The sequence below is a fragment of the Lissotriton vulgaris genome, chromosome 11 (assembly GCF_964263255.1).
Source record: "Lissotriton vulgaris chromosome 11, aLisVul1.2, whole genome shotgun sequence".
NCBI classification, from domain to species: Eukaryota; Metazoa; Chordata; class Amphibia; order Caudata; family Salamandridae; genus Lissotriton; species Lissotriton vulgaris.
The window spans coordinates 109,569,348-109,593,864 of NC_141699.1; the positions used below are offsets into that span (position 1 = coordinate 109,569,348).

At 41.2% G+C, this 24,517-nt stretch overlaps 1 protein-coding gene across 1 annotated transcript in view; it reads right to left on the reverse strand.

Moving 5' to 3' along the window:
• Positions 1-3,809: 3,809 nt before the first annotated feature.
• Positions 3,810-24,517, reverse strand: part of LOC147679066 (serotransferrin-2-like) — a 189,369-nt gene continuing 168,661 nt past the window's right edge. Inside the window, exons 13-17 of the mRNA XM_086944711.1 lie at positions 23,164-23,320; positions 13,803-13,885; positions 10,080-10,264; positions 9,289-9,475; positions 3,810-4,954 (exon numbers count right to left, since the gene is read on the reverse strand). Of these exons, the coding sequence (XP_086800837.1) occupies positions 4,908-4,954; positions 9,289-9,475; positions 10,080-10,264; positions 13,803-13,885; positions 23,164-23,320 (659 nt within the window). The 3' untranslated portion in view covers positions 3,810-4,907. The remainder of the gene's footprint in view (positions 4,955-9,288; positions 9,476-10,079; positions 10,265-13,802; positions 13,886-23,163; positions 23,321-24,517) is intronic.

The following is a 24,517-nucleotide window of genomic DNA, read 5'->3' on the forward strand; positions in this document are numbered from 1 at the left end:
TGTACTACACTTTACACCACTCCACAATACTCCACTCCATTTAACACTACTCCAACATACTTTACTCCACTCCACTCTGCAACACTACTTCATTCTACACCACTCCATGCTGCTCCACTCTATGCCATTCTTCACCGCTACACTGTATTCCACTTCACAACACTCCAGTCAATGCCACTTCATTCAACTCTATGCCACTCCATTCTACACCACACCACTCTGAGACGCTTTACTCCACTCAACTCTGTTGTATTCCATTCCATGATACTACTGCACTCTATTCTACTCCACGACATTCTACTCCAATCCACTCTATAGCACTCCACTCTATGACACTACTCCTGTCTATGCCAATCCGTTCAATGCTACACCGCTTTACGCCAAACCACAATATTCTACTCCTATCTACTCCATTCCATGACACTTTACGCCTCTCCACTCTGACACTTCACTCCACAGTACACCACTCCACAACACTTTACTCCATTCTGTGCCACTCCACTTTATTCCACTCCATTCTACGCCACTCCACGGCATTCTACTACACCCCACTTTGCGCCACATCAATCTACGACACACCACTGTAAGACATACCACTCTGCAACACTCTTTCCACTCTACAACACTCCTCTCTATGCCACTCCACTCTATGCCACTCCATTCTGACACTCTACACCACAGTACAGCACTACTCCTCGCCACTATACACTGACACCCTATTCTAGTCTGTGCCCCTCTACTCTACCCCTTCCCACTCTACTTCACTTTGTGCAACACCGCAACACTCGACTCTTCTCTATGACAATATATGATACTCCATCAAACACACTCTACGAAACTCCACTCTACTTCACTCTACAACACCGTACTCCACACCAGTCTGTGCCACTACTCTCTACGACACTGCATGGCATGGCAATCAAAATCACTCCACACCTCTCCCCGACACTCTCTCTTCTACACCACTAACTTTTAACCATGCTGAACTGCAGCCACACTGCTGTACAACATGGCTAAAACAAATTGGCAAAGCCAATAGCTCTCACATAGGTGAGACATATTGGCTTTGCCAATGCTTGTTTCTTTTTGTCTGGGAAAGGGGAGAATCTTGCCTTTTACTGGCGTGCATTTTACTCTCTTCCCCCTATATACGTTCATTATGCTTACCATTTCACAGTACCCTACCTCTACTATCTTTTATTGTTTTACTGTTAAACTGCATAGTTTGGACTCTATTTATTCATATAATATATACCATCTAAAATATCGGTGAGCTTGGAAAAGTGTCATAGAGAAATTAAACTTCGAAAATCATTTGATATTTCATGCTAACAAAAAAGTGTTTTCCTAAATTTAAACTTTTTACATTTCTGAAAAAAGGCACACCTGAAGAAGGCCTGTATCACACTAGTGTTCTGGGCCAAAACATGTAAAAAAATATGAGATGTAGACCTAACCTGGACCAGTGTTGAGTAACAATAAAGAGACACACACAGTGCCAATAACGTGTGCATTAGTAGATAGGTGCTTAGAAGTATGCTCATAGATGGCACCTGGTGATCAATGTGACGACCATTTTCTTTGGGGTCAGTGAGCACAGGTTGCCAGCTGGTGGTAGGTACCAAGCAATGTTGTTAATAGGTCACAGGGAAGTTGAGGACAATCACGGAAAGAACTGCTATTATACTAAAACAAAACGTGTTAAAGGCTCTGCTTCTGTAGGTTCCTAGTGCTCCAAAGCTATTGTAATATGACAACTAGTGTCCCACAAAATACCCAAACAAATGAATGTAAAGAGACTCTCCTCGTGGTCATAGAATATTTCGTGTTGAATTTATCACAATAACAAGTCTAATATGTGGTTTCTTGAAATGCTTAGAAGATGGCATAGTTTGGCCATATCTGAGTAGACTACTGACATTCGGCCAAAGACATGCAGTGCACAAATCAACAATTTTAACCAAACACATACGCTCTGCATTTTCTTTAAAAAAAAATACAGTGAGTTTGACAACAACAATGCACACACTACTTCTCAAGCAGAAGAGCCAAGATACCAAGTCCTTCTGAGCATACACATTACCCACTCCAGGCAAGAAAGCAGTGCTGGTGCAGGGAACCAGAATGGTGCCATATATTGCTAGTGTTATAATATCCAGTAGAGATGTTGGGATGTCCCTTAACGAGTATTCGTCTGGTCGTTTTGAAGTTGGTAGGTGCATGAGCAGGTGCTCGTTCATCTTTACTCTTCCATGGCCATAGAACCCATAGCACCTGCCTACAGAAAAGGCACGTGGGAAAATCATATTCCCTACAAAGAGGTTCTTGTTATCATTATATGCACACAATGGCCTCTAATTTATTAAAAATTCAGAGGAGAATCTCAGCCATATTATCTGAGATATAATACGATTCGGAGAATATTCTGGTATCCCAATTTTCTGAAGTTATTCTGGATCTTCCCACTCACTGAAAGCACTAGTAAACAAGTGCTAAAATGTCCTCTTACATGGTTAGAGGACTCAGTTAAATATATCACCATCCTCGTGAATAGAGAACAAGAGTTGAATCTCTAAAAAAGCCTTGGCCTTGAAATTGAGAAGCTGGCAAGGTAGGTGGAAAGATGGATCCATCTATTTCTCTTTATGGCTGGAAGAATTGCACTTGTCAAGTTGCAAGTACTACCCAAGTTTGTTTCGATACTTATTTACAAATATATTCATACACCTAGGAAACATGTATTCACTAAGCGATGCACATTGCTAACTAAATTAATCAGGGGAAGCAGAAAAACTCATACTGACCCAACCTTGTGAAAAAGGTGGCTTTTTAGTGTCCGGTGTTGAAAGATATTTCCTTGCTGCACATTTACACTACGCAGTATGCAGGGTCGAGCCCTAGAGCCTAGCCTTAGGGGCCTATGTATTGAGACAGAAAGTGCAGACCTCTAAATTACAGAGACAAGTACTAGAAACACTCATATGCCCACACTGGACAGGATACACAGCTCCTAGATTGGGGGTTGGGGGGAGACGAGCAGTCCATTTACCCAAAGTCCCTGTAGTCGTTAACCCCGCCTTGCCGCCATCAATGGACAAAACCATGAAATTGGCCCTGGGGCAAACGGGCCTGCAAAAACTGGGCCAGTTTTTTCCCAGCTGCACTCTCCTCACACCTGAGCAATTCCAGCAGGTGGGACTGTCAACGCTCTTGATGTGATTGCCTGTCATTGGGTTCGTCATTTGTCCAGCAGTGGTGGCGCCGTGGGACACGTTGCCACATGGCCCTTAGGAGGTCCATTGAATTGCCACATGAACGTTAGGAGTTTCCTTACATTGCCACATGTACCTTATGAAGCTTAGGAGTTCCCCTACTGACACAGAGGCTTCTATCTGTAAACACCAGAGGCTGAGGATCTTAATTAAAATCCACACAGAGTACATGGGTCCGCCAGTTTACACAACTAAGGTGCAATGGGAAACCGGCCTTTAGCCTGGAAGCACCTCCCCCAATTAATAGATATTGAACTCAAGTAACACACACATAGGATACGTATTCTCAGTACAATTGTAAAGTATACCACTAGTTACGCTACTAGGGCAGGTTGCAGATATACCGCACTCGTTTATACGGCTCCTCATGTTGGTTCTTAGTTGTAAAGAAGTATAGACTGGTTGCAAGGAGTGGTGAGCATTTCTCATTGATTGTTTGTGATGAGACCCTTTACTAACAATATTGTCTTAATTAATGGTAAGTTTTAGGCTACTTTACAGCTTGGATGTAAGATACAAACCTCAGTTGTTTTTATTACAGTATATGGTTTATTCTTTGTTTAGATACCCTCAGGTTTAAGGCGCTTTATAAATTCATTTTTCATTCATTTAATTTGTAAAATCTCTTGCTTGATGAAAATAAACTTCCTAAATTGTTGCATGGGACATAGCATGTTTCTCATGAACTAAAAGGAGTGTGCTTTCTTAAAGTGTAGGCAGTTGTGAATGTCCTTGTGGGGGATAGAACATGCTCCCACCCCGGCTTATGGGCTGGAAAATATGTCATCCGCTGTTATAGCTGTAGACCATTTGCCACCAATGGAGAGTGCACAAGATTCATCACTGTTTGCAAGCTGTAGTTCATGGTCATATATTATAGTGGAGTTTGTGTCTGTGATGGTAAACTGTTAGGGTCTGCATGTCGTCCGTTGTAAAGAGCAGTTAACAAACCTATGTGTTGTAGCCTGTGCCACTCATTGGTTATAAGGTGTAGTGTATGCTGCTCATTTTTTGTAGTCTGTCAAGTATGAGATCTGTTTGAGACTGGTTGCAAGGTGTAGTTTTCAGTCCTTATTTATGGTATCATTGGAACCCTTGATGATAATAGATAGTCTGCTGGTGACTGGCTGTAGGATGTTGACCAGGTCCCTCATTTATTGTTGTCTACACACAGATACAGTCCGCGACAGGTTGTAAAGTGTAGGTCTTGGTCATCATTTGTTATCATCTGTGCCACTGACTGTGAAGGACAATCTGTCACCTGTTGCAAGGTATAGGTCATGGCTTTCATTTGTTGTAGCCTTCCTGCCCTTGATGGTAGGATTTCTTTGTGAATAGATGCGCGGTGTAGGTGCTAGTACCCATTTCTAACGAGTGCAATTTCTTCTCATTTGAACCTCTGACTGGCCAAGTAGAATTTACTTTTTATCAGGTGAATTGGGATAAAGTTCTATATTTCTCAGTCTTGAAGAATGATGCTCCTGTTTAGCTTTGAGGCTTGAAAAACTCCCCGATTGCTTGAGGAGAACCGTTCCTCATTTCAATGTTGGGACGCCGACTTTCCTCAGTTAAATGTTCCTCTGACTTGTTGTTTGCTTGGTCTGACATCTAGAATATACTTTTTACCGAAGACAGTTATCCAGAAGAGTTACAAATATCCCGGCTGCAGAAGTCTAGAATACCTGGAAGAGAGAACAGGTAACCTTGGCGTTATTTTATTTGGTAAATGATACGTTTCTGCCCATAAACAGTTTTTGGTGCTGAGAAATGAATCCAACTACATGTTGCTTGGACCCTGTGCTCACCATGTTAAGAAAAACTTGCACTCTTCTTCAAAACATTCCACAAGAATGAACACAGATTTGGGGTTCCCATATATTGACCATTACTCTGCCCTCACTCTCCGAACTGCCAACCAGCCCACCCCATATCCAGCTCTCAGCCATGGCCCACTGCCAGGAATGAATTTGTTTGCTAAATCTACTACTACTATCACACCCCTTGGTTCTCGACTCCATACCTCAACATAACTCCAACCTTATTGTCTCCGCATACTTCATTCGGCCTTTCGAATTGTTGCCTAACAACTTACCCAGTGATCCTACTTATTAAGGAACCATTCTTTTTTATATTTATATTCTTACGTAGGCTCACATAAATATCACTCTGATGCCCCTTTCTTAGAACGTTCTCTATCACGCACCAATGTACTAATCAATTCCACCCTACCTACGACCTAATATGATTTATTTACCCTGTCCCTTCCACCAATGCACCACTCGATAGCACCCTTTACTAATGACCTTACAGTCATTTACCTCTCGACTATACAATTTAACACAATGGTCTAATACTATTTGTGTTATATACTGTATGTCATTGTCCACCTTAGGGTCTATAGAGTGCACACCCATAATATGATGCTGTACATTTGCTTGACCCTGTAGTTATCTGAATTCCAGGTTTATGTAACCTGTACACCCTTGTCGACCGGTGTGCTGTTATCGACAATGTATGACATTTCACTCCAATAGTCTGCCTTCAGTTTTCCTTGTCCATTGCTCAGGGGCCCATTGAACCAGTTCCACCCTAAGCAGAAACTCAACCTGTAATCTAAAACAAGCATTTCAACTATAAACATGGTTCATATTTGATTCATTCATTTATTGTTCTAGTCACACCTAAATTACCACCAAAATAAGAAGCTCTGGCAAAGCAAATAGGTCTGTCATTGGTTTCACTCTCTTCTTGGTCACAGGGTGATTTTTGGAAAACTGCAAGAAAGGGGCTACTTTTGAGTGTAAGCGCACATTGCACAAGAGCAGAGAGGAAAGCCAATGGCTGAAGTGGGCTGAACCTATGCTCCCCGCTTTATTGGGCGTAACAAAAGTGTGAATGGCATACTGACAGACCAATGAATGAAGAGAGCTTGTTGAAAGCCCCTGTAAGTATAGTATATCCTTTTTTAATCAAAAGGTCTTGGCTAACACTAGACCTAAATATACTTTGTGCCCTTATCCCGTGTCCCTACAATGTTCCATGTACATGCTTCTTTTGTCGTGAACTAGCTCATTTATTGGGATAGGTTCATTGACACACTGTTGACCTGGCACAGGAACATTTGTCGAGAAGCTCCCCGGTACTTGCTCTCTTTAAGCACCTGTCACCTGGTCAGTGGTGTATTCTGATTGTGGACCAATTGTTTCCCACACAGTCATTCTTTGCCAGCTATAATTACTGTATGACAGTAAACTGACTCCACCTTTAATCATTTCCAGTGCCATCAAATTGGGTAAGATTAACACTTTTTAATTAAGTGCTTAGAAATGGCTAACCTGTAGAGTTAAGCACAATATTTTTTTTAAATCAAGATATTATGAGTAAACTGCAGAAAAACAAGGATTTTCTGGTATTCCTATTGCAAGCAAAATTCATATAAAATATTTACCATTTTTTGTTTTTCAAGCAGCTCTTGAACATTTTTTTCCCTATTGAGTGTGGCACTTTTAGATTTTGTACTAAGGATTGTGCTGTTCTTGCATGATTTTCCAGCATGTTCTTAATTTTCTTTATAGCATGTTTCTCTGAACTCCTATGTATCACATATGAGCACAGTGTTAGGAACCACGCTGGCTTCTGGCCTCACTAAGCAAGAACTACGGATGCGCCAGACACACTGAAGAGGTGATAGGAACGGGCGCTATGGCGGAGGAGCATCGCCCCCCCTGACAACAGGGTAGAAGAAAAAAAACAATAATAAACCCGGGTTTATTATCATTTTTTGTTTGTTTCCTGGAGTCTTTGGGTTGGGAAAGGGGATTAACAGGCACTAATGGGGCGTGGTATGCACTGTTATCAGTGCGCATGACGATTTGGCCGACCGTCTCAGGCCGGCCAAACCGTCATGCGCACTGAAGCTCTCCAACCCAGCTGCGTTGCTGGGTTGGAGACAGCAAACCACAGGCTCCCAGTCTCCCTGGGAGCGCAAATCTTCAGCGCTTAGGCCAATCCTGAAGCTGCTCTCAGGGGAGTCTGGGAGCCTCTGCCTGCAGTGGAGCCACGAGAGGAACAGAAGACAGCGATATGGCGGGTACGTTTCTTTATTTTCTCTTTTTTCTATTGTTTGTCATCTTCTCCCTACCCCACCCCGCCCCACCCCTCTCCTGTGACAACGGCCGCTACTGATGGAGACGCCACAGTCCTGCAGTACTAGTCTCTTCCAGAAGGAGGTACTTCAGTGACTGGCATAAAGGGTTTGGTATGCGAAGCTCGCAACACTTTCTATCCTCACCTCACCCAACAGAAGGGCACCAGTATTGGAACTCGTGTCTGTTGCAACTGCATTGCATGGCAACTCTTTATATAGTGCTAACTACCTGTATTTAGGGCAGTGAAACGCATCAAGCTATGCCTGTGTAGGACATTTGGTTGGAAGAGTGTGTTCTTTTTTTTGATCCTGTAGGGGCTGTGTTTCCATGTGGTGCGTGATGACCACCGAGTTGCGGTTATCGTGTTATGGGGCGCAGAGCTTAGCAGTGTGGTGGGTGAAGCGATGTGACAGACAGGCGCACAGTTTTTTTTATGGTTTTCAGTATGCTGCAGCTCTGAACTACTCTGTTGATCCCTTTTATGGTGTTTATTATGATAATAGCCAGACGTGTCAGCTATATGGTTCCAATAAATTGTTTAAATTCAAAGAAATAACCATTGCAAATGATTTTAATAGAGGAGTATAGGTACTTCCGAGCAGGCCGGTGTACTTAGAAACGATATAGAAACTCATTTTTGTTTGAAAGCACTTACCAGGAAAACGTACTACGTGGCTTTGAAATTAAAAAAAAGGGATATAGAATGGAACGAAGAAATAATGGCCAAGTATAGCATTGGCACACCAGCCCTGAAACTAAAATGAACTTATTTTTATGAGGTTGTGCACATGTGATGAGGAAACCTCTGTCACTCACACTGCACAAGAGCAAAAGGCTCAAGTGATCTGACCAATTGCCTCCCGCTGTATGCTGTGGTGGGCAGAAGCAACATGTGAGTGACAGGTGAACAGGCCAATGGGTGAAGAGGACTGACCTAAAGTCATCCTATGTATGTACATATTTATTTTCTATTTACGATTTTTCTTTTCACTATATGAGGCTCGCGAGACAACCAGTGTTGTAGCGAGTCTCAAACCAGAAACAAAGTTAACGGGCTTGGAGGCAGTACCTGGCAAGACTTCAAGGTGAGGGTTGAGGGACCAGGAATAGAAGGATCAGACACCCCAGGAGAAAGGGGACCAGGTGTTGAAAGTCGCTCAGTGACATGCATGTTGCCATGTCTAGTGTGATGGAGTTGGTGACAGAAGGGAGTGGGAGTCTTCGAATGCTCACACACAGGTTCCTTGCACAGACTGGTCCTCTGCAGTAGTGGACGGATAGTCTGCACATGTTTCTGAGGTTGGGTAACCCTTCTATGTTATGAGACAGAGCCTGGGTGCCAGCTAGAGATCCTGCAACTCTGGATTCGACTTCCATTGACACCACCCTGCTTCAAAAACTGCTTTGTATATCTCCATGCCTAATAAAAAGCCACAAATATTGCAAAATCCACCAGCGGATGAGTGCCACCAAGACAATATTCTGATCCTGTCCTTCAACAGTCTGGTGTGCCAATGCATATTCCCACTTTCCACGTCATTCTTACTATTAAATGTGTTTGTTTCTAACTTTATGATGCATGTTGGAGCAGTCCTCCTAGCCATCCTTCTTAACCAGAAGTCTGTGGGCAGGACCCTGAACCTCCCACAAAAGGCATCTTCTCATCCAGTGCCTGTTATTAGTGAATAGGTTTGGAAATGTCCACAGGCAAAGTGACCAAGGAGAAACCTGCACTGTTGATGTTGACCACTGTGGAGCACTCCAGCACCTGTGAGAACTAAAGCACCTGTTGCCTAGAAGTCCTGATCTGAACAAAGTTTTTTATTTCCCTCCAAAACAATTGGTCAACAGAATGGGTCCCTAATTACCTGAGTGGGTGCAATTGAAGACTGATTCCGCCAACTGGATGAAGGGCTTTCCGAGTATGGTGCGGAAGTCAAGGTGGCTTGTGTGGATGAGGCATCGGGTGGCATCCTTGAAAAGCAGATCTGCCTCTCCATGCGTCAGGAACTGGAAGAGATGGAACTTCGAATCTGGATTGAACACAAGTTCTTCCTGCAAAAAAGTAATTAAATAATATATTTTCAGGGAATGCATTTTAGGTTAACACGGCAAAGAGGTACAGGTCACTGCTGAGCTCCAGGCTGCCAAGACCTGCTGCTACCTCCATGTCCTTTGAGTGTACATTCTTTCCTTATGCCTTTGAGATGGTTTTCAGTGATTTTTTCCCTGATGTAGGCTTTTTTTGTCTCCCATTCGGGTTCCTCATCAGTCCCTCCCATTTATCTCAGTTTGTCCTACGCTGATACGTCGACTCTATCGTCTCATCCGGCCCTCTAACATGCCAGGGCCTTCCAGTTCCCACGGCCATCATCTCACTCTGCTCCCTCAGAAGTATCTCACGCTGCCACTAGCGCCCCAGCTTGCCTCCTGTGGTCCTGTTTCATTCACCTCCTGCCTAGAAATTTAACAGGGGACACTGGTCCTCTAAATTAAGACATGATCATTTGTGGGGTTGAGGGGCATTGTTGATGGTCTGTACCCATAAAACCCATTCTAATGAAAAGACAGTGTTGAATGCTCTGTGTTTAATTCTACAAGACATATCATCACACTGCAAAAGAATTGTCCCAAAAGCCTCCTCGCATCATGCACTCACCTGGGATTTCGCCAGGAAGTCATGGATTTTAGTTGTGCTAACTGGGCGAGTCATGACCATGTTGGGAGGCACAGGACCCAAGTTACACTCCATCCAGTCCATGATGGAAGCACGGGTTCCGTCCAAGCACAGGAGCTCAAAATCTGAGATGCTGAGTCCGCTTGACCAGCCAGACGTCTCCAGACCTACAAAGACAAAGGTAACTAGGAATCTAATGATCCTCTTCTGATCTGTAAGGTGCGGGTGATATAGAACTGCTTTCATGTGCATGGACCTTAGGCAGACTGTTGCATTAGAGGGGAGACTTACTGATGGGGTACAGACAAACATGGTGATAGATGCAGGTGAATTGTACAAAAATGACATAAAATAAAAAAATAACTGTGGTGGCGGGTGTTGCAAGTAGGGACACAAAGCAGAAATACAGGAGAGAACAGTGTTCCTGCCAAGTTAGGTAATATTTTACAGGGTTTATAACTCCAACAATCACTGACAATTAACTTTTGTATGTAAAGGTTTTATGCAGATCAATAACAGATGGAGAGTTTGATGACCGGATAGAAGACCAAGAGACATGCTAAGATGCCCAAGTCAGAACAGATGAATATGAAGGTTAGTCGAGCCATGGAAGAGTAAGAGACAATTTTGGATGCCATGATCACTGAGGGAGAAGAATTGATGAATGACAATCATGTTGAAATGAGGATGCCTTCACGCGTCAGTACGTGGTTTTAATATTTTTTTGTCAAATGAGACCACTTTGACAGATATTTTGCTATATTCTTGCAGATACTCAAGTCCCTGTATATCATATCTTAATTAATACTAATCTTTTCAAAATTGTCTACATAGAAGTGACACAATCTGACCTGTAGAGGTTACAGAAATTACAGCATGATGCCATGAACCTTACTTTGACTCAATACGTTTCAACATATTTGCACAAAAATATTAGGGTTCATTAACATGTTTAGAGCGTCGAACGTTCAGCGCCCAGTGCTGAACGTTGGAATAACGGGTGGGGCCGCGTCGGCCAACGGACGTGCGCAGCACTACCAAGGTAGTGCACGCGACGACCGTTGGCCGACGCCAGCGCTTAAGGGGTTAAATTTATATATATTTTTAAAAAGTGGAAATAAATCAATGTATTTTAACATATCAAATGTGGTTCCTTTTTTGATTACCTGCCTCCATTATTTTCTAGGGAGGGTGTTGCTGTACCAGTGGTGGCCATGTGTAATGCTGGACTAACTCCAGGTCTGAGCTGGAGTGCATTTTCTGTTTTGGGTCCTTTTTTGCTGTAGTAACCTCAGTTTGTGATCAGCACCAGGGTTCTTCTTTTGTTAGTGAGCCGCTGTTCCTACCTAAACTACTCCCTACTCCTGCATAAACCCCTCCCATTTAGTAGTAAGTATTCTCCATTTTCCAGCCACTCCATTGTTCCCTCCCACATTTACTACTAAGAGGTAAACGTATGTATGTGAATCTTCTCATAGAAAAGAGGAGAGGTGGAGATTTCTACTCACAGATTTGTGAATCGCATTTTGTAGTAAGTACTATTATTTTACATACTACAAAATGCAGTTTGTGAATCGGGCCCAGCACATAGTCGGGCCTTGCTCCTCTAATCAAGGTTGCTTGTGCCTCAAAATCTACATTTGTGAACAAGTACCTGGCGTTGCTTGGCCCCAAACCTCCGAAACAGGCCCACCTTAGCTATTCTCTCTGTAACCTACCTGTATGCATTCAGAGAATTGTTCAACAGTAATGTAATTAAATTATTTCTGCCTTTTCATGTCCTGAAGTTGTGGTTTTGTACGAAACCTCTAGAGGAGACTGAATTCAGTGTTTGTCCTGTCCACTTCACAGCCTGAGATCACTGCATTATTCTTAACTGTGGCTGCTTACAATTGACAAGGCTAAATCTGATACTATCTGACACCACATTCACACAAATAATTCTACCTAGCTAAGAGGGGCCATTTCTATCAGTATTATTAATTTTGCCTCAAGTGATTACAAATTCTAGACCGAAAGATCTGTTTTTGAATATTAAAACCAAGAAAATTGCCTTTTTGAGGTCATTTAGGTCTAGTGTATGCTATCAGGCTACACGAGCAATTCACACACAAAACAGGACACAGGCTGGCACCACAGATCATCTTTCCACCTTACTCTAAGAAATTCACAGGATAGACTGCTTTCCTAGTACAAGTCACCATGCTCTGTAACTTGAAACCTGACAAGCTCCAAAGCAGATATCCTTCAGAATATAGTTGGAAACACAGCCATTTCCAAGATAACTACACCACCCCCCTACCATGGGCTAGATACCAGAAAGAGAATCACATCTTCAACAACAATCTACAGTTTACAGCCCACAAATATGGAACAGCCCAATCAGCACACTACTATTTATATCTATGTAAGTTACAAAGGGCTGACCTATGGCTTGCCGGCTTTTTATATACTACTGTCGATTCATATACAACCCTCTGGCACACACTAATACAATAGTACTCAGCAGCCAATTGTAATTGATACAGGATGCATAATACTGCTTATTTTATTGCAATCACATAAGACACATCTGCTATGGTTCTTGTTCATCACCCACTGCTGTACCAGCCCATGGACCAGTTATCTCCACTGCATGGAGATGGATAAACTTATGAGATATGACAAATAATACTGTTCAATTGAAGGCAGTTAATATCTAGTCCACCACTGCAGGTCACAACTAGCTATATACTAAGACTGCAGGTTTGACAGACAGATATGAGATGATAGTAACAAAGCCCATCCTAAAGGACCAACACACCCTTTCTCTCAACAATCCTGCCTGCTCAGGCAGTGCAGTAACCACCAAAGGGGATCATGATAATAAGAAATACCATAACGGTGTCTGCAGAGCTGCTCAAAGCTGCCAGCCTACTGGAAACTATAAACCGTGTATCTCTCTCGCTCACCTTTTCGTCCAACACACTGCTAAGCAATGCGTCCCTTAACACGATAGCCACACATTGGTGGTCATTGTTTCCCACGTAGGATCAAAAGTTAAGACAGCGCCCTTCCAACCATACACCCTGCATGGCGTAGCATGCTGTCAATGCAGGCAAGTACTTCAGTGCCTCCCACAGTGGTAGTGAAAAGTACGGAAATGTTGCAACATAACACAGTGCAATACTGATCTCTGGTCATTGTCTCCTAATTAACTCAATAAAGAATATTTGGGAGTGTATTTAAATGTCTTCTTAAAATTCATAAGATGATAATTCAATGTAATCACTTCCAAGTGTTAGGAGTAGAGGGAGCCTGGTGAGATGTAAGCTGCTCTCAAAATCTGTGCAGATTATGTGGTAAGAATTTTGAAACTACAGAACATTTATTGATACACTGTAAAGAGTTAAAGAAAACAATTGTTTCTTAAGACAAAGTCATTTAAATATAATGGTGTACAATTTAGTTCAATTGATATTTTAAATTCTGACAGAATGTGCTTGATTGTTTGCTTGACATTAATGATATTGTAATTACATTTAAAAATGTTTTTGATTCTTCTAATTTTGAACTGACTTGTATATTTATATGGTGTTTATGAACCGATAATACATATAAATATACAAATAAATAGGAGCGGGTCAGATGGAGACCAGAGGAAGACAGAGGCTAATAGATAGGAAGACTGCTCAGAAACTAGAGGAGTACGCGTGAACTACTGACTCTCTATGTTCTTCAGCAGTGAGTAATGTTCCAGGAAGGCAACATCTCCAACGCTCCGCCCATCAGCATCTCCGACTAGACACCTGCAGCAGAAAAATTCCAAAGAGGAAACATCTCATGTTATTTAAGCCCAGCATGCATCCTAACTATTGTAAAGTGTGAATGGGGATACTCTACCAATTCAAGTGTTTGTTGATGAGGCCTCATTTTAAAAAATGTAAACATTGTATATGCTTTAGTAAAATATTTTTGAATATTTCACAACAACAGGATTGGTAATATTTGGTGATGAATGAAATATAAACAATTCTACTGAAACTGTTTGACATTTATATAATTTAATCCCATTCGGATCAAATGTATGCAACTTTATTTTAAGTAGATAACCTGAAATTTCTCACTGCTCCGGCTCTCCTGGACCAGTGTTGGACAACCAGATAGTTAAGTATCAGTCCTAACTAGTTCCAATTTTGGGACCCACTGATGGCACACTGAGTAACTAAAAATCCAATTATACGACAATTTCTATTCTAATTTCCTGGAAAATACACTGATGTGCCATGCCCAAAAATAGTGCCCTGCATAAATGTGTACTCATTAAATCGAGGATTCAGGTAGCCACATGTTCATCAATTCAGTTTTGTTGTTGGGATCCCTTAAGTAGCTATTGGTTCCTTTATGGGCCTTGCAACAAGAAAGAAAGAAAAGGAGTGGTAGAAGAGCCAGGAGAAGGTGAGAGAGAGTTCAAAACTATAAACAAGGTACAAACTGTTCACACTTTACCCATTTCATTTGTTTCAGAAAAGCCAGGGTAACATGCATGGTTGCTAAACGTTATCTCCTGACTGCCCATTAGCAGTCTCTCTATTCAGGTTAGGAATATTAGCACATCTCGCGCTATAAGAGATGTTCCTCTTTCTTGCTTCTCATCTGACAACCACTTGCATCATGTCCTTCCCAGGTAGTGCCCTGTGGGATCATAATGGCAGCTTAATATTCTGGAAGGACATACTGCTGCTCACTGCTGAGCCAAGGCCCTCTACCATCCAAGCATGGGGCCATCAGATCCCTCCTGTTTCTGCTTTGTTCTGGGTTGGGAAAGTTCACAACTAACATGGCCAGGAGGCCAGCAATGAGAGCTCTTGTGGATGATCACAGATCTGCAGCCATCCCAGAGCTCATTTAGCTTGACCATCTTCCCTTTCTAAAGGCTGCATCACCTCTTCATTGGAGTATTCACTCTGCTAATGTAATGCATCTTGCAGCCGGGATCAAATTAGACAGCATTGATGCTCAAGGCTCTTAGATTTCACTGCGGTGTATGTCACACTGTGGTCTGATTTTCGAATCCTACCTGTATTCCTGGCATCTGCAAAAATGTGTCTGTTGCCTCACTCCACAAGTGTGCAAGCAAGGTGGTGATGACGTGGAAGTATTCAAGCATGTGAATCTATGAAAGAGCCAGTGTTGGAGAAACTGCCCGAGTCTGCCTGTGCCTGATCAGAAGTTCAGAGGCTCTGGCTTGCTGTGTACTCTTCTGCTTTCCTTACAAGAAAGTTCAGCTTTGTCACACCATAGGAAACAAGTCTACTATCCATTTTTTCAAAAATTTCACTTGGACTCAGCAACTGGAATAGATCGATCTTCTTAACCGCCCACCAATTCTTTAATCTTGATAATCTATTCCTAGAAGCGGATCATTATAAGGAGGCCTCTTACAATAGTAACTGCTGTTTCCCTTATATACCAACGATTGTGGCCTTGAGACTAAAATCTATTGTTATTAATGGGAGTGCAAGAGACCACAATAATATACTATGCTGATTATGTGGTTTAACAGAAGAAACAACTGAGCACATCATCTGTTTATGCTCTAATCCAGTGCTTCCCAAACATTTTAGAACCAAAACTCAATTTTTAAAACGCCACATTTTGTGACCCAACTAGCATGAAGGCTGGCTGGCGGCTGGCGATTTCTTTATTGTAACTAAAGCATCGTGTGGTTGCAGACTGTCATTTAAGAACAGAGCATTTTTCATTGAAGTTGCCACATAGGGCCACATGTATGACCATCTCATTTTACGACTCGTAAATTGGGATATTTAGCTACTCGCAATTTGCGAGTGGCAAAATGAAATGTACAACAGTGTCTCAGACACTGTTTGCGGTTTCCAAATGTGTTGCAAGGGACCTGCCTCATTAAAATTCATGAGGCAGGTCACAGTTTGTGACCCATTGGGAATGGCCAGCACTCACAGGGATGGTGCCTGCCGGGGTCAGCAGACCATCATATCTGTGGCTGCTTTTTAAATAAAGCACTTTTTAAAAAATGCAGCCAGTTTTCCTTATAAGCAAAACGGGATGCATTTAAAAAAGAAAAAAAGAAATGTTTCTGTTTCATTTTTCTTCTCTTAAAAAAGAGTTTTTGCTGCCAGTCACAAAGGGGAAGGGATCCCTGGGAACCCCTTCCTGTTTGCGAGTGGCTTACCAGATACGTGAACTAGGCGGTAAACTGCGATTGTTTTGTGACGGCATTCCAGTCGCAAAACAATTGTACATTGCCTTGCGACCCGCTATTAGGAAGGTACTCCCATGGCATGCCCCTTCCTAAAAGCGACTCGCAAACCATACTTTGTGAGTCAGAAGAAGGTTACAGACTCGTAAAATAGGGTTGGTACATGCTACATATGCAAACGGCCCAATACTCTGTTTGCGACCGCTAAAAACAGTAGTACATGTGGCCCGTACAATTTTACTGATAAAACTATATTGCATTCAAATGGTAATGTGTGGAAGTCATGTTTCAGTGACGATTGATCATTTGTGCCTCACAAATTAAAGTGTACTGATTTATTTTGATGCTATTAAAATCTTTGTTTCCTTCACACTTCAGAAATACAAGACAACGTGTTTCATTTTTGCTATCCTAACTGCTGAATGTGTACAGTTCATTTACAGGTATTTACATTTTGTAGAATGTTACAAAAAATGACATCCTGCAGGCTTTCCTTTCAGACTCCCTGTACCCCAGCAAGATTGTCACATAATTCACTTTGTTTTTCTTTCATTGACTGCAAAGTGAGAAGAGCTAGTAAACACCAGTTCCCATATTGAAAACATAAGCAGCAATTTGTCAACCGACCTAGCCTGACATTTGACCTCTGTCTTTCAAACACAGTAAATTTTACAAGAATGACACAGAATTTAAAGGCATCTTTATTTGCTGCTTAGACTTTCGCAACCCACCAAAAAATCTGCTCATGAACCAGTGGGTCACGACCTACAGTTTGGGGCGCAATGCTCTACTCTAATTGATTTAAGGAAAAAGTACTTGAGGACCATATTTCAATCACTAAGCATTAGAAATATAGAAGCTGTGCAATCTAGATCCCAAGGCAATAACACTAAATACATTGCTTCAACAATGACATTCTTAAACTTAGATCCAGTAGACTAAAATAATTGTTTTTTTTTTATTACTAACTTCATATGCTGATATGTTTGAGAACCATCCTTTTTATCTGTTCTGTATTAGATGCTTTTATTAAAACATGTATTTACTTAGACTTGAAGCAAAGCATTTCAGTACATTGAAACTGAAATGCTCGGAATCTTAGAGTAATACATACATTATTCAAAATAGAAAGAAGTCTGGGTACTTCCAAATTCTTTAGGTAGAGAAAATGTAAAATAAGGAAAAATAAATAGCACTCTTTTCTTTGTTTGAACCACAGTGTGGTATTAGAGACAGAAAGCTTTGTGTTTAATTACCTGAAACCTCTAGCTATCAGGATTTTTTCATATATATATATATATCCACACAGTCAAACTCGATAGAAACCGAGGACGCCATGTCCTTGCCGCATACGACGGTGGTCTGGGGTGAGGGGGTGAGCCTCAAATAACCAATCCAAATGCTGAAAACTTCTCCAAAGGTACCCAGTGGAAAAAACAGCAACCACTGACTCTCTTATGCTTCAAAAGCAATATTATTTATTTAGCAAATGATCGGCAACTCGACGCGTTTTGGGACCTAGTCCCTTGGTCACTCGTGACCAAGGGACTAGGTCCTGAAGGGGAACAACCTTCACAACGCAACTTTTACCACGCAGAGCCTTTACGACGCAACTATTACAACGCATGCCATTACAATGCATTGCGCTGGGGGTGCTCTAGGATAGTGAATAGATTTAATTTACTATCCATCACCTTCCCTACTATCCACGGGGACTGGAGTTGGAATAGTAAATTAAACTATTCACTATCCAGCACCCCTCAACACTATGCGTTGTAAAAGCATACTTTATAAAAATTGCGATGTAAAGGCATGCGTGGTAAAAGCATGCGTTGTAATGTCATACTTCCGGTCCTAAACTGCGTCGAGTTGCCGATCATTTGCTAAATAAATAATACTGCTTTTGAAGCATAAGAGAGTCTGTGGTTGCTTTTTTTCGACTGGGTACCTTTGGAGAAGGTTTCAGCGTTTGGATTGATATATATATATGTTGAATTTCCTGTTTTGCCTAAACTTTATTTACTCCCAAAGATCCACAAGTTAACAAGACCGGTACCTGGTCGACCGATTATTTCGGCAATTGCGGGTGTGGCAGAGCATGTCACAGAATATATAGACTACTTCCTGCAAGACCTAGTCCAGGACCTACCTACATATGTGAGAGACACAGGGGATTTTCTTGCTAAGATACAAAATACCCCGTGGAATAATGGAATGCTCATGATTACTTTGGACATTGAATCGCTCTACACGAGCATAGAGCACAGGTCTGGCTTGAAGGCATTGGACTTCTTTCTTGGCAAAAGGCCCATGAACTGTTACCAACATAACAAAGTACTAATTGAGCTAACATCTTGGTGTCTTAATAACAATTTCTTTTTATTTGGGAGTGATTTGTATTTGCAGAAGCGTGGAGTTGCCATGGGGGCCTGTTTCTCTCCCAGCTACGCGTGTTTACACGTGGGCTGGTGGGAGGAGCAGGTCCTCAGGCGGCAACACGCCAAAGATTTTTCTGATCATGTTTTGCTTTGGCTTCGTTATATTGATGACGTTTTTATGTTATGGCAGGGGGATCGGGACAGTGCAGAAATGTTTATTAATTCCATCAATGTCAACAATGAAAATCTAAAATTCACGAGCTAAATCAGTGACTGTGAGGCTGACTTTTTAGATGTGAGAGTCTTTATTCACAATGGCCAGCTAGCCACAAAACTACACCGGAAAAGCACTGCTGGCAATAGTATCCTCCATGCCAGCAGTGCGCATCCACGGCATGTGGTTGACAATATCCCTTTGGGCGAGCTCCTAAGAATTAAGAGAATCTGCAGCACAGAGTCTGATCTCAAAATCTGCACTGATGAAGCACTGGACAGGTTTCGGGAAAGAGGTTATCGCGAATCAGTGTTAAAAATAGCAGTGGAAAAAACCAAATGTAGATCCCGTGCCTCTTTAATGGAGACAAAAAACACTGGTGAGTTATCTAAAACGATGGATGATAACACCACGACTCCCAGATTCATAACCTCTTACAGCAAACAGGCCAGACAAATAAGATCCATCGTAACTAAGAGATGGCCAGTCCTTAAAACTGATCCAGTACTTAAACCCCAACTTGCAGAAGCGCCTGTTGTTACCTTCAGGAAGGGCCCCTCACTCAAGTCACATATCTGCCATGACTTTCCAGAACTCAGGAAGAAACAGGAATGGATGAAATCCAGATCAGGTTTTAAACGCTGCACCTCCTGCAGGGCCTGTAAATTTGGTAAAAGTACACGGCAGTATTATACGCCGTTCAGTCCTGACCCAATTCAGATCATGGGTCAATATAATTGCAAAACTGAATTCGCTATCTATGTTCTAACCTGCACATGCGCACTGAGATATGTCGGAAGTACACGACAGCCGGTGCATGTTAGAATTCTTCAGCACTTACGAGCCATCGTAAATAATGACCCAGCTTACCCGTTGGCCAGGCACTTCAGGGCTGTCCACAATAACAATTTGGAGTGCCTGTCCTATTATGTTATCTCTGCAATAGAAAAACCAAGAAGGGGCGGAGATAGGGTTAAGATGCTTAGAAGAATGGAATCGCATTATATTCTTGAGCTGGATAGCAGATCCCCTAATGGACTTAATAATACGGAGGATCTACATGTGTTTTTGTAATTATGTCTTGTACTGGTCCGTCCGCAAAATTGCTTTTGGCAACAGAGTCTCGGTGGGCTGCCGCCCATCCCCATATGATTAATTTTAAAATCTCCTTGTTGGGTTTATGCACTTAATTCTTTTTCCTGGGATTGATAGTGATTTATGGTGGTTTGAAATTATATTATTTCTGTTTATTATTCCTTTTGGGCAACACTAGTTTTTTGAGGACATAGACAATAGGCATTTTCAGTTTTTCCTTAATATACATTACAAAATCGGATATGCGACATCAGTAGTTTGTGGTTATCTATACTACATAGTCCTTGCCCTATAAATATGCTGCTATGAGTCATATGTTTACAAACAGCGTTGATTTGCACATAATATGAATAGACGCAATATGAGATGTTTACAATACTGCGTATTTTGCACATACAACTGTTATTATTTTTTATTGCGTCTATATGGATATGGATTTTAATTTATGCACTATGCACTTTATTGCGCATTTTTGCACTGCAATATCAATCTATATGCTGGGGCATTGACTGTTAATATTTGGTATAATGTAATATAGGCATTTTATGCATTGATTTCCTTTCCACTACTTTTCTTGAACTACACTTTTTAACAATGTCGCACTATGTTTGGATTTTAACCATGAATTGAATCCCATTTCCGATATTTAATTTTGTAAATGTTTGGAAAACAGACTACAATATGAAGTATTGGTAGTTTGTCCTCTCTCTCAATTATCACGTGGTACTAAGCAAAAAAACGAAAAAAATGCACTTTCACTGTGAAGCATAGGATATTTAAATTTGGCCATTTCCAACACTGACTGTCTGTGAGCAAGGGCGGATGCCCGAAACGCGTCAGATTGTTTGGTTCAGCTCTTAAATAAACTTGTGCCTATAAAAAAGCTGCATTGGATCTGCGTGATTTCCTGGGTCGCTACGGTTGGAGCCTGGGAGGTTGCACTTGTTAGATATATATATATATATATATATATATATATATATATATATATATATATATATATATATATATATATATACACATATATATACACATATATATATCTATATGTATGTGTATATATATATATATAAGTGAAACTCCACAACGCCACCTCCAAACCCCAATCGGACCGGCGAGGCAAGGAAGGAGACGGACCACCAAATCAGTTCACAGGTATCTTTTATTGCATAACCAGCTGGTAAAAGAGGGCAATACGCATTTCGGGCTTCACAAGCCCTTGCTCACTTGCAATGACCCAGTGTATCTTTTTCATTTTTATAATGCAGTGAGACCCGCCTCACCCTCGCCATCAGTTAGATCACATGTCCATAGACATGGACAACATACTCTGATTTTGGAGAGCATCAAGTGCAAATACGCAAATAAGTTACACAAAATTAATAACTTAGCGGAATGTGAATAATTTAACATTTTAAATTAAAACCACTTTGATTGCGACATACTTGGATAAATCCAGTATAAATTCTATTGTATTTGGCGCTCACACATCAATATGTTGAAAAAATCATTTGGGCATAGGAAGGCAGATAAAATGCAACGTGCAAATATTAATTCCATCGGATCTGTGTCTAAAATGCATGTGGCGCAACAACTCGTGCAAGAGGAGAAAATTTAAGGTGCTATAAAGTGCATGATAAAACAACCTGTGTATAGAATGCATGAATGCTTAATCTGACAATTTAGATAAACATCTCTGTTTTGTCAATATAAAAGAAGCACTATAAAAACATTTCATACTGGTATAATAAATTATCATGTAAAAAAGTGAAAAACACCCTGTGTAAAAAAGTGCTAAAATGTAATATCATAAAGATTTTTTAGTAAAATAATTAGTCAATATACACAAAAGAGAGGGGGGACGGGGGGAATACTGTAGATAGTAAATTTGTGGCTAACAAGAAACTTGACTAGCCACAGAGATTCATATCATAGTAACAAGAGATATAGGTCAGGAATTCAAGCAACTGAGTGCCTCCCTAGGTAACAGGGAACCTGACTACCTAGGGGTATTTTAAAGTGGATGTTATGCTATTATGTGTCGGGGGCTGTCATTACATGAATATATTTTACAGAAAGTTGCGTAAATCCTCTGTGTTGTTAAGCCCATTATGCCATTTGCTGTCATACTCGAGGATCATTTTGGATTCCAACTGTCTGAGTTTAAGCTCCCTATTGCCTCCTCGCCTAGGTTTAGGGACTGATGCTACTACATAGTAGGTTAGGCAATTTATATCCTTGTTGTGTGTGCTTTGAAAATGGCGAGCCACCGGATAAGCTGGGTCGGAGTGTAGAATGGCCCTGATGTGCTGCAGGGTCCTGACGTGCACCTGTTGTTTTGTACTGCCTATATAATTAAGGCCACAGGTGCACGTCAGGACATAAACTGCGTATTCCGTTTTGCAGGTATGGTATGGTTGCCTACGATGGGAATTTCAGCAGACTTCAGCAGATTTAAATGGGGTACTGTAATGAGTTTTATTCACTCCAAATATATATACACACACACATATATATTTCATCCATTGGCAATTTTGTAGTATGTAAAGTCGTAGTAATACTCGTTTACTACAAAATGCAATTTACAAATCTGTGAAATTAAAACATCAAACTTCAAACTTAATATATAGAAAGGATAAAAAAAGATGGTTCCACGAATGAAAACAAATCAATGTGTATCTATGAGTTTTGTAGAGCTTGAGTGTGTGCAACTTGCGACATAAATAAAGTCTACATTAATTAAATCGTCATCATGCCATTTGTTTAACAGCATACATTAGAGGTGGTGGTAGGATGGTAGAAAGTGGTCATTTTTTTCGGACCCCTCATTTGTGACAACAGGACATATACTGCCATGTGAATTATCACTTACCTTATCCTTGGCATCTGTAGCAAATTAATGTTCTGTTTTTAGCCCACATCCTCATTAACAAATGGTTGAAAGTTCATGAACTTTCTCATTTTCACTTTTGCTTCCCCCTTGAGCTTGGAGTCTGACTTTGCATATCTATAGCTAGGCTAAACAGTAGTTCACTAAAGCAAAACCTCCCACTACAAAGGAGTCGTTTTATACACCCATCCCCAATGCCAGGGCACAAGTAGTTGCTTTTCAGCATCCATTGTGAACTGTGGCCAAAGTCTTATCGAACAGAGCCTTACCTGAGTGCTCCCAGATTGCCATAGTAACGCTCGTCATGGTTTGCGGCACACCTGCTGGAGGCTTTGACACCTTCCTCTTCCTCTCTTCCGATGCAGACTTTGCACAGACTCCCCTCGGAACCCGGCATGCACCCTTTCCAGAAGTAACTTTGGTATGCTTTGGTGGGGGAAAGAAGAGACTATGGTTACATGGGGGGAGGTGACTTCACAATCTACAGCCCACGGCCCTGGCATAAGCAGTCAATCACTGCAGGGATCTTAAGATCATGGAGCGCCTTAAGAAGCACATAGAAGAGTTTTCCTGAATCTCTTGAAGGTTAGCGGGACTAGTTCATAGAAGTGATAGTATTGGTCTCATTCACAACTGCAGTGGACCATGAACCAGAATTCTACATTTTTTCCAAGGAAAAGCTGGGTGTGAATTTCTTAGGCTATAGAACCATAAATGTAGTTATCCTTTCTCATAAAATCAGAATCTTGTGAATGGTCAAACGGGATGTATGTCATCACAATGCATGCTTTTACTCCGCATGCCAATACAACGCAGTTTTTACAATGCAAGTCGTTACAACGACTTGCGTTGGGGGCGCTGGATAGTGGAATAGGTTAATTTTCTATTCCAACTCCAGTCCCCGTGGATAGTAGGGAAGGTGTTGGATAGAAAATTAAACTATTCCCTATCCTACAGCGCCATCCAGCACAAGTCGTTGTAACGACTTGCGTTATAATAGCTGTGTCGTAATGGTAGTGCGGAGTAAAAGTTGCGTTGTAAAGGATGCTTCCCGTCAAAAGTCAGCAGAGATAGTGTTTGTAGGTGGCTTGAGAAGATGACTTTGCTTGGAAGGTCAACAGGAATATGAGTTGGTGCCAAGGTGGAAACAGTATATCATGTTGCAGATATCATGTTTGACTCCTTATAGAAGGTGTTTGTAATAGTGACCTATTTTGCTTTATGTTTTTGACAATTTTTTTCTTAGTTTTGAACATTCTTTCCATTAAATGTAATTTGAAATTATGCTGTATTGTTTACAGGGATGACGGTCAAATATGAATGTCAACAGGCGAGGAGTTTTGCTTATTTGTGTTATAATATCATAGGATCTGTAGGTGAAGTTTGATTTCCTTTGTTGTCAGTATTTTACATCTGTTCTTTAAAGTTCATGCCAATTTATCTGCTAAAAAAGAGGTATCTACTTCCAGTAGAACTCAAAAATACTTCATAATGGGAAGATGGATGTGACCTGCAATACTGCTGTCAGTGTAGTTAGAATGTTTTGGTTACCTAGATGTAGGTAAATCATTTTTACCGATTCTGAAATACCGAATTTTACCAATTCGGTATTTTAGAATCTGT